Source organism: Aquila chrysaetos, chromosome 14, assembly GCF_900496995.4.
Source record: "Aquila chrysaetos chrysaetos chromosome 14, bAquChr1.4, whole genome shotgun sequence".
Classification (NCBI taxonomy): Eukaryota; Metazoa; Chordata; class Aves; order Accipitriformes; family Accipitridae; genus Aquila; species Aquila chrysaetos.
In genome coordinates this window covers 20,123,683-20,140,645 of record NC_044017.1, presented here as the reverse complement: position 1 = coordinate 20,140,645, position 16,963 = coordinate 20,123,683, and the positions used below count along the sequence as shown (strand labels likewise).

The window sequence follows — 16,963 nt, the reverse complement described above, 5'->3', positions numbered from 1 at the left end:
AATTGACAAGCTAAGTAAAAGCTGAGTAAAAACTCAGATTGTAATTAAGAAGTACAGAAGTCTTAAATCAATAGAAACATGAATATTTGTGATGCCATTTAAATTCGCAGATTCATTAAAAAAAAAATAAAATCACACCATAAAACACTGGCAGGGCAATTTCATACCTCAGAAATAAAACAACCTACATTAAATCTGATGTGTCTAAAAAAAAATAAACCAATGAACTGCAGTTTTGCTCTTATTTTTAACTTCTTGCTTCTAATGCTTTTATTTAAAATGTTGCAATCCAAGTTTCATTGATAAAAAGTACAGGGAATGCAAACAGCAATCTCCAACTTTCATTGTTCACTAACTGTTCATGAAATCTACCTTCCTCTTTTCCCCCACCAACCTCATAACTTGCTATTTGGCAAGTTAATTTCTAAAGATTTTTCAAATGTTCTCTGGTTTTCCTTCACTACTTTTCTTATCTTCATTTCCTCACTGCCTCCCCTCCTCCATGCACACATTTTCTTTTCCTCACTTAAGATTTTGCGTTTCAAAAGAACAATTTGAGATTTGACACCGAAGACTAAATATCTTAGTAAATACCAGGGATATTATACCTCTGCTCGTGGAAAGGGATATATAACTGTACAATTAATGAATTTTACTTCCATTAGAAGCTTTCTCCATGCTCAGCAATGACTGCATTTTGAAAAAAGTTTGTCACATTTGAATTAAGTCTGGACATACCTGTGTCAACTTTGCAAATAAAAAATTGTATTCATGGCTTCCACAGATTTCATGGTTGAGAGAAATTGAAGTTATTTAATGTGACAGAAAACACATGTTGGAAACGACATATCTCCTGAAGTCAACAGGATTCTTAAATTCAGTGGTCTGCTCTTTAGCAGCTATTTCTTCTTCAATAGAAAGAAATTTCCAAGCTCAGATGTCTTGCCCTCATAACACATTATGTGAAAGTACAAAGCATGCTGATTTTAAATACAGATATATAATTTATTAACTATTTTTAATGAACAACAGTTTAATTTAAAACTTCTAAAATATCGTGTCAGACACTATGCAAGGAAATTGCTTTTGAAAAATGAAGATTAAAACATTTATGGAGATTCAATGAAGCAAACCATTTTGATGAAAATACATTGATTTTCATTAAAATGCTATTGTGAAGACAACTGTGAATGACTTTGTAATTAAAACTAATTGGTGGAGGAAAGCTGTAAGACATTTGCCAGGTACAGTGCAGTCAGAGTTATCCTAAGGTTCCAGCACTTTAAATGAGTACCTCAACTAAGGGCTACAGAGAATTTTTTTATTATTTTTTTTTTTTTTAGGAATCAATTAATATTTAATTTCACCTATGCAATTAACTAAAAAGCAAAATTATTCAGATATGTGATTTACCTTGAGTCATTATCTCAAAATTATTACACATTCTATAGCATGTCATGTCTATAAATCTATTTTTGCAAGATTATTTGAAAAACTTTGTCTTGCTCCCCATTCCCACAACCAGTGTAGAATTATTGTTTCTTTGAGTTTTTTTACCTCAACAAACTTTACGGTACAGCACTATTATTTCTGGTCAGGCCTAGCTCTATTTCTCTATAGCATTATGGTTAGTATAATAATTTTTTTTTTTTGACAATTTTTGTCTACAATGTGTAAGACACATACAATGGGGTCAAAAAGAATTCCTTGTACTTGATGTAGATATTTTTGTAGATGCAAAGAACAAGATGAAAGGCATATAATTTCAGTCATTACCCTCACTTTTTCTTTACTTTGGGGACATCTGTTTCTACTCCATTTAGCATTGTTATTTGTCCTCTATTAAGAAAATGTTATGATGATTAGCATTCTAGAACTGGCTATTCAGATAATCAGCTATAATTCCCTATTTATTGAACTGATATATTATTAAAATACTCTGGCACTATAGTGTGAAATATCCAGAAGAAACCTCAGTATTTCTAAAGATTTGAAAATGTGTAGAAAGAAATCATAATATTATTTCACTCTTCAAAAGCCGTTAGACTCCTCTCAAATGCTGTCAAAGCTTCCCCCCCAAGTTTTCTCCCAGTAAGTGCTTTTCATGTATCAGAGAGGTTAATTTTCTAACAATTCCACTATTTATATGATAAATAATTTAAGTAAATATTTAAGCCAATAAGCTAAGGAAAATTCACTTCACCTGTTTTACGTTTCACATTTTTATGGAAAAAAAATGATTTTTCTATAGAAAGCAGAAACACCCAAACTTTGAAAGCTGCATTCACTAATCCGTTATTCTGACTACATATCAGAAACTTCTTAAGCTATTTATTTTCTATAGCTTTCAAAGAATGGTAAATTTTTACTAGCAAACGACCACACAATATACCAGAGTTAAGGGAGTACTATTATTTCGTATTCACAACAAACAAGCTTTTGCAATGACACCTTGGAAGAGGATTCAGAAAGCCAGAATTTGAGATATATCGCTTGAAACTCTTAAAAGAAAGCACCCTGAAAAGCTTTAAAGAAAGGGCCTTGAAGTTCTCTTGAAAGCATGAGATATTTTTAAAAACAAGGATTTTCCCATTCTTTTTTTAAAGAGGGCTTCCCCTCAAATCCTCTGCATAAGACAGGAGGAGTTTGTTAACAAACTCCCCCTTGCCCTACTTTATGTTTGCTGTCATCACAGTCCATACTCTTTCCCTGGAGTCTGAAGGAAAAAATAATGCTTTCTGTCACCTTGGAGACTATGCATCTCATCTGCTTTTTGCTCTGCTCGTCACTTTCCTACCCTTTCTTCACATTACAAGGTCTCTCTGCTGCTCCTCTACCACACTCTGTAGGGTATCTTCCTTGCACTGTAGAAGTTTTTCCCAGTTATGCATGCGTGCAGAAGAAATAATCACTTTTCTCTTAGGCAGAGTCACTCTGATAGAGAGTGCTGTAGTCAAGACAGGCAATAAGGCACCCTTCCCCCAGTCACAACTGGTCATCCACACCCTTTAATGCAGAACAGTAAAGCAAATAGATGCGAGCTGCCTCACACCTAAATGCAGTAACACAATGCCTATGAAAATATCATGCACTACGAAGCTTAACTTTTAGGATTAAACTTCAATCATGTACAGAAAAAAATATTGTAATTGCATAACTGAATAGATGTGATTATTTGTTTTTCCAGCAAAGAGAACGTGTGACTATTATGCATGCTTGCAAATGTAATTATAGTTACATCACAGCTTGCTTATTAATTACAACTGGCTTCCTTTTAGATCTACCATCTTTTGTTGGTGATTTTCCCATTATAAGTAATTCAGATTGTAGACCTGACCATTAAAAACAATAATCAATTACATAATATACCTAATATCTTAGAAATGGGCACAGATCTTTGTGAACTTTGTGATACATCAGATATGTATCAGTCACAAGTCTTCAAATGCACTATAATGAGTAACTTCATTCACCGCAAAAATATTTCAATAAATTGTTTCAAAGAATCATGAGGTTTTTTTTAAATCAAGGGTTTTCTCTATTAGGGTTTTTTAAATTTTTTTCATTGTTCATTCTATTGCTTTTCATTCAAAAAAGTGAAAAAATCAAAGTAATACATAAATCTAAAAACCATATTGATAAAAAGGTTCAATTTTTTCAACCCATACTTGTTCATTTCTACTGCAATCTCATTTCAAGGTAGATTAGATAAATTCTGCTCTGACAGCTTGCTTCTCTCCACTGACAGATGAATGTTAAACTGATTAGCTTGGACCTGGAAAACTACATTTTAGATGTCTAAATACAGAGAAAATTAAAACCAGTCACAGAACTAGCTCCATAAGTGTAAAATGGGTATAACTACCTGAGCTGTAGTGGTAAGAAAAACACAGTTAAACCCGTGAATTACAACATGGTATTAATTACAGAAAAGAATAAATAAAATAAGGACATAACTGCTGGACAAGCAAAGCAGATTCATTGAAACCTGCTCTATTACTTCAATAATAATTTCACTATAGACCTTAAGGGACCATTATTTCTCAGATATGATATGTAATCTACTCTTTATGTAAGTTTAATTTCATGAGCCAGATGTTTTTAATTTTGTCAAACTATGAAGAATCAAATGGCTACTGATATGACTTAGTTGCTGAATAAGTAGCATATTTTTGCTTCATTGATTCTGATTAATTTTTAATATTAATACCATACCTGTTCTGTCAGGTGTAACTAGAAAAATTTAAAATATTGTCAGATAAAATTCTTTTTGTCTTCAACTTTCTGCCTTAATCTAATTCACAGATGAATAAAAGGAAGGATAATTCTTGACAAAAAAAACCCCAAAACTTCCCTTATTATTGTTTCTGTGTGTCATGGTTTAACCCCAGCTGGCAACTAAGCACCACACAGCTGCTCGCTCGCTAACCCCCACCTGGTGGGATGGGGGAGAGAATAAAAAAAAAAGTAAAACTCATGGGTCAACATAAAGACAGTTTAATAGCACAGAGAAGGAAGAAAATAATGATAATGATGATAATAATAATAATAATAAAAATTATAATAATAATAAAATGACAATAATAATAATAAAAGAATTGGAATATACAAAACAAGTGATGCACAATGCAATTGCTCACCACTCACCAACCAATGCCCAGTTAGTTCCTGAGCAGCAATCAGCCCCTCCTGACCAAATCCCCCCCAGTTTATATACTGGGCATGACGTCACATGGTATGGAATACCCCCTTGGCCAGTTGGGGTCAGCTGCCCTGGCTGTGTCCCCTCCCAACTTCTTGTGCCCCTCCAGCCTTCTTGCTGGCTGGGCATCAGAAGCTGAAAAATCCTTGACTTAGTCTAAGCACTACTTAGCAACAACTGAGAATATCAGTGTGTTATCAACATTCTTCTCATACTGAACCCAAAACATAACACTACACCAGCTACTAGAAAGAAAATTAGCTCTATCCCAGCTGAAACTGGGACACCATGCAGAACAACAATGTCGTGGTTTAACCCCAGCCAGCAACTAAGCACCACGCAGCTGCTCACTCATTCCCCCCACCCAGTGGGATGGGGGAGAGAAAATACAACAAAAGGCTGCTGGGTCGACATAAGGACAGGGAGAGATCACTCAACCAATTACCATCACAGGCAAAACAGACTCAACTTGGGGAAAATTAACTTAATTTATTGCCAATCAAACCAGAGTAGGGTAATGAGAAATAAAACCAAATCTTAAAACACCTTCCCCCAGCCCCTCCCTTCTTCCCAGGCACAACTTCACTCCTGAATTCTCCACCTCCTCCCTGCCAGCGGCACAGGGGTACGGGGGATGGGGGTTATGGTCAGTTCGTCACATGTTGTCTGTGCTGCTCCTTCCTCCTCAGGGGCTGGACTCCTCACTCTTCCCCTGCTCCAGCATGGGGTCCCGCCCATGGGAGACAGTCCTCCACGAACTGCTCCAACAAGAGTCCTTCCCACGGGCTGCAGTTCTTCATGAACTGCTCCAGCGTGGGTCCCTTCCATGGGCTGCAGTCCTTCAGGCACCGACTGCTCCAGTGTGGGTCCCCCGCGGGGTCACAAGTCCTGCCAGAAAACCTGCTCCAGCATGGGCTCCTCTCTCCATGGGGCCGCAGGTCCTGCCAGGAGCCTGCTCCAGCGCGGGCTCCCCACAGGGTCACAGCCTCTTTCGGGCATCCCCCTGCTCCAGAGTGCTGTCCTCCATGGACTGCAGGGGGACAGCCTGCCTGACCATGGTCTTCCCCACAGGCTGCAGGGGAATCTCTGCTCTGGCACCTGGAATACCTCCTCCCCCTCCTTGTTCACTGACCTGGGTGTCTGCAGGGTTGTTTCTCTCACATATTCTCACTCCTCTCTCCAGCTGCAGCTGCTGTTGCACAGCAACTTTTTTTCCCCCTTCTTAAATCTGTTCTCCAGAGGCGCTACCACCATCGCTGACGGGCTCAGCCTTGGCCAGAGGCGGGTCTGACTTGGAGGCGGGGAATCTTCGAGCAGTTTCTCACAGGAGCCATCCCTGTAGCCCCCTCCGCTACCAAAACCTTGCCACACAAACCCAATACCAATGACAATTACAAAGCTTCCCTAAAGCTAACGAAAAAGGAACCATGATTAAAAAGTATTCTAAGGATTTACAGATACCTTTTACTTTCATCACCTGTATGTGAACATGCATCTAGTTAAGGCATATACAGTTCTGACTCAGCAGACAGTGCATTCATCATAGCATGCCTATTTTCATAACTTCACTGAAGTTGAGAGGAATTACCATTCCTATGGTTTCAAAAGGGCCACTTATGAAATAAAGTTCCATACACATACCGAACAATTTCAAGCCAAAAACTAAGATATTTTTACTTACAGAAGATATAGAGGATTCACAAGATCATAATTTAGGTATTCTGAAACTGCCTTACCATGGTGTAGTTGTGAGCCACCTTCATAAGCTCTGTGCATCCTTGTGCATCAGCAAATGCTCGTATTCCCAGACAGTTGGATGGGTGCAAAAGCTTCATTAGAAAATGGCAGCAAACCTCTACTACTTGTGGGAGCTGGAGGAGGCAGGCAGCTGCTAGAAGATTTTCAATGGTGTCTTCTTTCAATTCCAGGCAGCCTAAAAAAAAGGATTGATAACACATGCAAACTTCTTTATTTGGTGTTTACAAAACATGCAGTATCAAAAGATCTTTTATAAATAATCTTAGGTCTATATAAGTAACTCTACAGAAAAAGTGAATAGAAGGAGGATTAGTCTCTCTGACTGGACACCTCAGTGACCTGAACATTACAGTATTAGAAACATTTCTTTTTAAACTACTGTTAATTCAACTATATAATAGGGATACAAAGAGAGACTGTAAAGTGTGGAAAGGAAGAGGAGACTTGGGAATGATGGTTTTCTTTCTATAATGAGACTAAAATCTGAGTAAGTCTCTGGATATCAACCAGGCTGTGGGGTTTGGGGTTTTTTTTTCATTGAAATTGCTGATAAAACTTGCATTATCTTCAGTGGTACAGAGCAAAACTCACAGCCATTTACCTCCCTGCAAAGAATTAAATAACTGCCTAACATAGTATAACTAAAACCATAAAAATGTCTTCAAAATAGGGCTTAAAATCTTCAAACTTCATGTTGCTTATTTGTAATGTGACTTCGTGATTAACTGTATCAGAGTAACATATGGGAGGCCTCTCTTAGCACATAGTTCTTCTAAAAGACTTTATTATTAGCTAAAAGAACATATATGGATGCATAATATTTATCTTTCATTAATTAATACTTATATTGCACTTAATTTTGTAATTTCACAAATCATTATCTTTATCTGGCAGACTGATACAAAATAGAATAAAATAAGCTTAAAAAATTATTTCTTTTAGTGAGAAATAAGTGTCATTCTTGTCGTCATGCTCCCCCACCTTCATTTTAAATGAATTTTTTTTTACATTAATATCTCTTACAAATCTTTTACATTAATAACTTAAGAAACTATAAATTAGAGATCGCAAGGATGTCTTGGAGAACTGGAGAAAAGAATAGGAAATTAAAATGTGTAAATATAACATAAATTGTAAGAAACTAACACTTCTGATTTTAATTTGCTGTGCTTGGAAAGATCATTTCAAACTGTAAGAGGATTAAGTGTATATTGATCTTTCTGTTCAAAGTAATATAGTTCAACAGTTAGATAAACTCACTCTTTTCCCCACACAAATTTTATATTTGTTGTCACATAAAGAGAAATCTACAAATCTTAATAGTTCTATCACATGGCACAGAGGAGTTCTAAAATCCTCAACTTCACAGAATGCCATTGCAAAGAAAAGCTGCTTTATATTGCAATACCAAACCCAAAATACAGTAACTATAACACTGAAGATCTGACCTTCTCTCCTTTCACTATATCTGGAGCTTTTAATACAGGATGGAAACCGGGAAGTTATACTTTACTGGATTTAGTTATAATACATCCTTTTGCAAAGGTTAGAGCATCAAATCAAGTACACAGCATAATATCAGTGGTTTTCCTCTGCTTATTTTTATGGTTCAATTAATGTCACATTAAGTTTCTTTTTATGTTATCTGACTTTTTCTGATCATTTCTGTCCACCACACATTTATGCAGTGTAGTCAGAAAGCATGCTCAGCAGCTGATTCTTGGCTGACCCATATATTTATCAATGACACTCCCACATTTGCTGCATGCTTGCAGGTAACGACTCGCTCAACACACTATTTATTATCTAGAATATAGTTCTGCTGTGTCACGTGGAAGCTATCAAAAGATAGTTGTTTTCAAATACAAACTGATCATCCCAGTACCAAAAGGAAGAAAAAAAAATGTGCAAAACAGCTGTGAAAAGTAGATGGACTGAGAAATGTGCTGATGGAAACAAAATTAGAAAAACGGAGTTTTAAATCTGCTTTTCTTATATATTATTTATTTTTCAATGATGAGCTTGAAGAAGTCTCTGGCCCTACAAAGCTGATCCAGGTAACGTTTACAGAATTACAGAAGAACTGAAAGAATCGCCACGCTTTGTGAAGAAAGGTAAAAGCTTTTTATTACTAAATGTAGCCTTAGGAGAAGAACCCAAAGGAAATAGCTGAAGCCACATCTATCTATTTATTTTCAAATTGAAGATATTTCCTGTTAATTTTAAGGAAAACTAGTACTAGCAGGGTAGTAGTTGTGAACTAGTAGGATTAAAATAAGTTTAAGTCAATAAAAATTATGATCTATTTTCTAAATTACATATTTATGTAACCAACATGATAATTTTGAAGGAGATCCTTCACATTTTTATGGAAGACTGAACAAGTGTCTGCCTTACACATTAATCAAGGGAGTAAACATATAACGGCTTCTGGGAGATCTGGAGATATGAATACACTATAGCTTGACTTATTTTTAACTAAATTCAGAAACACCAATTAACTACTTAATACATCTAGGATAAGAGCTAGAAAAATACACTCAGCCTGAGTTAAAGAGGAGTTTACTGTTCTTTCTTTCAGTACTGTCTTATCCTGCCTTTTCTTTTTCTTTTTTTTTCTGCACAAACATGGTAAGAAGTAAGATAGGGCTCTCCAGGATCCTGCTTTTACAAAGCATTAGCTTCAATGATAAGTATCTAATCCATCTAAATGCTTTCCAAGTCTTACTTATTCTCATTTTTAAACATCAAAACACCTTCATAAATTTGGTCACAAGGGCTGTATTCACTTTTTCAGAAGGGTGCTATGACATTTTTATGCAAATTCTTCTGAGATATCAAATGTTCAGCATGGTCAGAGTTTGAAAAAAAAGCTGTTAAGAGACTCAGTATATACCATGTCAACTCCTCAGACAGTTTCATATTGACAGTTAGAAGATCCAAGCATCTATTGAAAAATGTTTAATAGGATATTCAAGGGGGCATTAATATTACTGCTTTTTCAATTCACCTCCCCTTGACAATTTTAGGCAATAAGGAGCTTGCACAAGTACTTTGGTCTGAGCAAAACAAATTAACCAAAGCTTAAAATCTCATTTTGTATTACATTAATTAGGATGAAAAAATATATGAGAAAAAAACAATCAAAAGAACTTTAATGAGTTCTAATTGTTATTCTAAATTACTGTTTTATTTGTGACAAATTTTATGTGCATTGCTTATGCAGAAATTAAAATGCCTGTCTTTAGGATGCATTCTTATAATGAATACATAAATTTTATTACCTCATTACCAAATGTGAAGCAAAGATAATATATAAAAATTCCCTGATATCTTTATTTTTTTTTGCTAAATCTTTTTCCAAGTTAAGGGACAGTTTGGGGATTTTTTCCTTTTTTTTTTAATCATAGCTTTTACTTTTATTCCTTCTTTTACTGCTTAGGCTACACTGTTGCAACTAATTTTGTGTATAGGGAATCACTGTATCTTTGACCACTTTTGCATGATGTAAGTCGTAAGGTCAGTGTATGTCACAGGAATCAGCCTCCAACAGCTATTGCCCAGGACGTATCAATACAAATATGGTGGGACTGCTCAGTAGGTACTGCTCACTTAATCTGTGCACAGGCAACACGTTTTAACCCATACCCATAACACACAGTAATATCATTTGACCTCACGGGCACAGTAAATGTTTTCTCTCTTGTAATTACACATTTATCCATTCATAGCAAGACTCTTCAACATTCTTAAGACAGCTGTGAGTAAGGATGCACCAGTGAAGTCATGGGAAGTGTCAAGGAATTAGAAAGAAAGGCTAGAACTAATTCCTTTTAATCAGGTATTTATCTTTTTAACCTTTCTATTTCAAGTGTCTTAATCAGTTGTGTTGCAGTATTGAAGAGTTTCTGAATGGAATTATTTCCATAGGCTAACCAGTTGTAGGAACGCAGCATCTCTATAGATCTCCATTTTTTAAAATAAAAGCAGATATTTATTCAGATTTTGCATAGTAGATTAATTGCTTACAATTACGGTTACAAGAAGAAATTGCTTTTTTGAAACAGCATCAAATTCCAGTGAAGACTAGAAAAAGCTTATAAAAAAGGTGCTATGCTTCATATTGCTATCATAGACCTTGTTGGCATTGCTTATCATTAATCTTACCAAATCTTAGGTATCTGCTATGTAGCCACCTGAGCTAATCATCTGAGATCTCCTTTTATAGTCAATGGAGGGAAATATGAGGTGTTAGAGCAGTTATCATCTGCCCTGTTTTAGTCATTTACTTTAGAATGAGATTAATATATATTTGAATCTATATTTGCTGATATGAATTGAGTTCATCTGCTCCCAAACACAGAGTACTGGAATCATCGTAATCATCAGGTATCATGTGATGAAGTGTCTGGAAATGCTTTACACACTTTAAACACTATTTGGGTCCAATTCTGATGATCATTCTTTCAGCTACTGTGAACTCCTGGTAATGACGTAATGTGTAGTAATCACCTCTTATGTCCATCCATGAATAGCAGCCAGTGAAGAATGCATTGAAAAGTATTTTCCCTGTAGCAGAACATCTTTTAGTCTCCAGCTGATTCCTGGATTTTGACCTATGCCTTAAAAGATAAATTCTCCATTTTATCATCTCCCACACTTTTCATAAAGGTGAAGTTGTTTTCAGAAAAGAAAACATGACAGACAGTATATTCCCTTTGCAGACGTTTCTCCTGATCAAACTCTTCTTTATTTTCTATTATTTGCTGCAGACCACGCTCATCAGCTGCAAGTGAGGAAAACAGGCACTCTATAGCTGATTGTGCTTATTTCCTTACAGTTTGGCATTTATCATCAGTGAAAATTCAGAAAGGCAGCTCATTTTTTTGCTGTAGGTATTCAAATAAACAAATAATTACTACCCCAAAAGGGAGTAGGCCCATACACAAACAGTGTAATTTAAATTGGGGAAAAAACTTAGGATCTGCCCATTCCTATTATCAGACTAATCATCTTACAAAACCTAAACCAAATACAAATTAACTGCAAAAGTAGGTATGACCCAAAGATGTGTTTACTTGAGGGTGTTGATGAATCACTTGATTTTTTGGCAGCCATTTTGGTATCAGCCACAATAAATAAAAGACAAGTTAAACCATATGACTTAAGTAGGAAAATTATTTTTTCCCCAGTGACTTTTTTTTTTTCCCTAACAGAAAATTTTTCCTGTCCTGAACAACTTCAATCCCCCTCAATTCTAAACTAAACTGAGTCATCTGATTGGAACAGATCGATTTTCTGTTCATACAACATGTCTTTTTTAATCCCTGTGGATAAAATTCAACTCTTGAAAAGGACAACTTATTTTAATGCCTCTTCACATAGGGGACTTAAAATGATTTTTTTCAAAATAATTTTCATTTACATTTCTATGAAATAATCTCTAAAAACACTTAAAGTTAAAATCAGGAAAGCATTCACTTGATTCAGATATATAACTTTTGACTATGATGAGATACTCAATTACATTTTCAGTTATGGTGCTAGCTTTTGAACTCTTCTTTACCAAACATGGGAATTTGTCATTTCAAATAACAATTTTTATATGAAATTTATATTTAAGTATTATTACGTATAAATAAATAATTTAATAAATGTTTCCACAGCCATAAAAATATGTAGTTTGCCAAAAATGAAAATGCCTCCATCACAGTAATGTGAGAATTCTTATAAATTAAATAGCTTCACTCTTTTAAAAAGCTGTACCATTATTTACACCCCAATCATGCTACATCTTTTCTGAGTAAGCAGACTAAACTGGTCTAATCACGTGGTCATTTCCTAGTACTGCCAAAGTCCACTGTATTTCAATGGCACGGAAAATTACAACATTGCAGAGTGATAAGGAAATCCTAATAACAAATTAAAATCCTTCCTGAGCAGTAACCCTCTTGCAAATGTCTGGCTAAAGATCAGAAAAGTGTATTAGCCAAAATATGCCATCATGTGGTAACCTTTCATCTCCTGGTCTGAAAAAAACCCAAAACACCTCTGTTGTATACCTGAAATGTCATGTTTGTAAAGAAAATTTGTCCACTGACCTATAAATATCAGCTTTTTAGAGAGAAACATTAAGATGCTACTTTACCCTTATGAAGCAACTGCAATTCATGTGCCTTAGCTCACCTTAGATATTTGAACTTAGTCACCTGTAAGATATACATACAAATAACAAGAGTAAAAACAATAAATAATTTTCGCTGTGAGTGTAATCTTCAAAAAACCTTTTTATAAAGTGTGAAGAAAGATATATTAGTGCTCTGAAGATATGTTTTTCCATTGGCTATAGAAAAATTATTAAAATATGAATTTCATTGTTGGGGTTATTTGCTAAAGATTACTCGTTTGTACTTCTGTAGATGATCAATATGTTAATAATTACATCACCAATAATTCAACTATTATATAGTCATTATATTTGGAAATTTAAAGCTTAGTTTTATATATAAATAGAGGAATATAAACTCACAGGTTAAAACAAACAAAGAAACAATCCCAAGAAAAAGGTTACCTCAAAAATATGCAAACATAAACAAGATTTACTAACTAAATTTCCAACAGCACAAATCTTGCACTCATACACCAAATAGGGTGGAAGATGACAAGAATTATTCCCAAAAGCTCATTTCAGATATAAGGCCTTAGTTTGTCTTAATTCTTTTTAGTCAATGGACTTCAATACTTAGGTTTGCTTTCAGACTGTAGGTCCTGCACATCATGCTGCACACATTGAAAACCACTCCAGAAATTTACTTTTGTAAACAAAACCAAACTTCATACCGAGGAAGGGGGGGAAGTTTTCTTCCAAAAGACTTGTACCGAATACTAGGTACATTTCAGGGAGATTTTATTCCACTGGTTGCTTTCTATCGACGGTATGAAGGGGAGTGTACAACCTGTGGCTTCCAGCACACCGCCCAGGTTTCCGGAACTGTCCCAAATGACCTGCCTCACACAGGTCCTTTTGCTGCAATCAAAACCACACAATACACACTCTCAGTATCTATATCTCAGTGAGATATAGCCTTTCTATTACACTGAACACAACCAAGCCCTGACCTCTGGGGAGAAAAAACAAACAAACAAAAGAAGTCTTAAATGTCTCAAGGACAAAGGAGCTCAGCCTTCAGGTTTGAAGGAGCAGTATTTTATTCTCCACGTCTGAAGCTAGCTCAGAAGCAGCAGTACTCACTTCTACCAGAATAAGCTTCTCAAATTCTCAGGCGATGATTTGGCAGCTTGTGCTATGGTATCACAGAGCTGTTCAAATCCACGCTTAAAGAACAAAAAGTTACAGAGGTGGAGGCATCAATTGCCAACAAAAGATTTTTGCTTATGAGTCCACCTTACAGTCTAATGAAATCTGCTTTGCTTTGGGCTGGATTGCACTGCTGGGAGAAGTGAATACCACAGTCGCATCCTGTTCTGTGGGTACACTGCAGCACAGTCGCTGTGTGATGGGCACAAAATAGAAAGGGAATTAAGGTAAGTTTTACAATGCAGGGACAGGAGCAGAGAAACATGTGAAAGGTGAGGACCTTTTTTACAAACTGCCATTATCATTTTCCTGAAGTTCTTGCTTTCTTTTGGAACTGTGGTTACACAGCTAGGCAGCTGAGCTCAGCAGAGTGGAGATGTGTACACGTCTCCACTGCAGGAACTCCAGAAAGAACCACATTAAAGAGGTATCCCATGCTACAGCAGCCTCTCTGATCGCTTCACTGATGCTGTTTAGGCAACAGCATGGCATGCACCAGATGACAACACAGAAGGATGGCACTCCACTCAAAGGAACCCTCTCACTTTTCAGGCATGTCCTGTATTAATGCTTGGTTTATTCTTTCTTCAGAGATGGAGAACTTTGAACCTAGCAAGGGACAGCTTTAAAAATGCACCTTGCAGTGCACTCAGTTAATTGTTCTCCCACTCCACACTCACTGCTTCCCTGAGTCTGCCTGAATTTATTCTTACTGACTTCTCAGGAGTAGCAGGTTGCACCACAATACAAGGAGACACAGTCACTAGCTATCTCCCCATAACAGTCTCCCTCATTCTGAATACTCAAAATTTATGGATATGCAGTTTAGAGCTCTTTTCCAAGAAATTCTCATATACTGCACCAAAAGAATGAGAAAACAGCTGGTTCCTAATACATAACTGCAAATTCTGTCACTTGATGGAGTATCCTGGGTAAAAGGAGGAACAGTAACAGTTCATTTTATTGTATAACTCCAGGAACGAGCAAGGACTTAATGTTTCAGTGACGGGAATGGAAAACATCTGCTCCAGTGGGACATAAGGTCCTCGGAGCACGGATTACTCAAAAAAAAAAAAAAAAAAAGGAGGCAGGCAGTCTCTGCAGTTTCCTACAGACCTGAATTACGTGAAAGCCCACAGTTTGTTTCAGGATCAGAAAGACATGCAGTGTATGAAGGTATTTTATTCCAAGCAGGCTGACATCTACAAATGAAAGGAAGATGACAGTTTAGTCCTACAGTTACAGTGAGGAACTTTGGAAGATTCTTGCATTGTACACATGGAGAGTATAGCTGATAATTCAACCCAGGAATAATCCCTGGTGTTGCACTAAGGCTTTGCTGATGCATAAATAAGAACTTAATGAGGAATATTATATGAAAACATGAATCTTGTCAATTGCTCCAGCACTAGTAAGAAATGTAACTGGAGCAAAGGTACATATGGTCTTGGAAATGTAGTCAATGCACAACATTTGTGGACAGATAATCTGAATGATGGCTTTGCAGATTATGAGATCACTGCCACCTTCCCACTTCCTAAATTAGAGCAACCCTGATAAACAAGGCTTCTGTGGATAACTGCAAATTTTTCTTTATTGACTCCTGAAAATGGTTTATGACAAGTATCTGCTTCTGGAAGAGAGCTTCACAGGGGATCTTCCATATCCAGAAATTAAGTTTATTCAAGGTCTACCACCATCTGGTATGACTTACGACCATTTTTCTGTACTCTCCATTACACTGTACTCTCCATTACACAATAGCTTACAAAGTCTTCCAGGTCAATTCAATTACCTTAACTTGTCCTTTTATCACTCATCCCAGAGTTCCTGGAACAATTGATCTTCCATCTGAAGTGAATGGAAATTCACAAGGGCTTATCCTGTGAAAATGCAAAGTCAACCATGACTTCGGCAGAGTACATGGCAGAGCAAATGTTGTGGGACAGCAGCAGGTCATAGCCTCCTGCAAAAAGTCCTAGATAGAGATGGTCCACATTCACAGGGGTCTCTAACATGATACCACAGAACAAACTCTTGAACTTAACATGTCACAGAGGTAGAGGCAAAGACCTTCACGATACGCACAGTATCAGGGGTCACTCCAGTTCTCAATGTGATCAGTATCTCCTAGAGGAGAGTAGCCTGAAACACTGTAAACAGGCTACCATCACCCAAGAGCTAGGGATTGTTTGTCTAAGCAGATGCATTTAATAATATACATACAGCCTTACATTATATCTATTAGGTTAAGCTTGTCTGGGACTTCCCTCTAGCACTGAGGCTAACTGGAATGAAATGGCCTCAGTTATACACTAAACTCTGTCATCCTCCAAACCATGGTAGTCACATTCAAACTGCATGTTGAAGAACAATCCTGTGGCTGCAATAGCCCCTGGACTGTATGAACATTATAAATTGGCACAGGCCAAAACTATACTAGCAATCATTGTCACTGTTTATTCATATAGACAACTGAGTTTCAGCAATTAAAAAAAAAATTAAAAAATCCCCCAAACCAAAAAACAAACCTCCCTGGGATATTTAATTAATAAAGCTTCTGTTCTGAAGGAACCTAAGGGTCCTTGTGCTTAAAGGCAGTTTCTTTCTTGCTACATCCCTGCTGTCTGCCCTGTGTGAGTTATTATCGATATAACACTGACAGAGAAGATACTTGACAGTACTTTAATTAAAGAATCACCCAAATAAAATCTAATTAAAAGCTTGAACCTCTTCCATGTATGATCCATGCTCTATTGGTTTTTTTCAGATGTGCATAAATAAATCAAGGAAATTCTGTTTTCTATTAGTTAACTGATTTTCGCTTTTTCAATTTCATTAATGGTATGAAAGCACCAGCCTATTCTTCTGATCACTGTTGGGAACGCTTACTAATTACATAGCTCAATGCAGTATGAGGAAATCTGTAGTAACTTCACAGCTCTGTTGTAACTTCAAAGGAAGGCTCCCAGAGTCACCAATGGCAGCAAAATACCAGAATTTCAATCTCTAGTTCCAGTCCTATCTAAAACATTTAAGCATAATTGCAAATAATGAAAACTCAAGTTTTAAGATCAAGAAAGAAGCATTACCTAAGAAAATGAGGTAAAGAAATACTCTTCTGTATTACTGCTTATCTTGAGTTCTAAAAAGATCAAAGAATACATATCCATGTACCCCAGGGC

At 36.3% G+C, this 16,963-nt stretch overlaps 1 protein-coding gene across 1 annotated transcript in view; it reads right to left on the bottom strand.

Annotated features, from left to right (window-relative positions):
- Positions 1-16,963, bottom strand: part of KLHL1 (kelch like family member 1) — a 239,237-nt gene that overhangs the window by 138,860 nt on the left and 83,414 nt on the right. Inside the window, 1 exon segment of the mRNA XM_030036596.1 lies at positions 6,439-6,635. Coding sequence (XP_029892456.1) covers positions 6,439-6,635 — 197 coding nt within the window.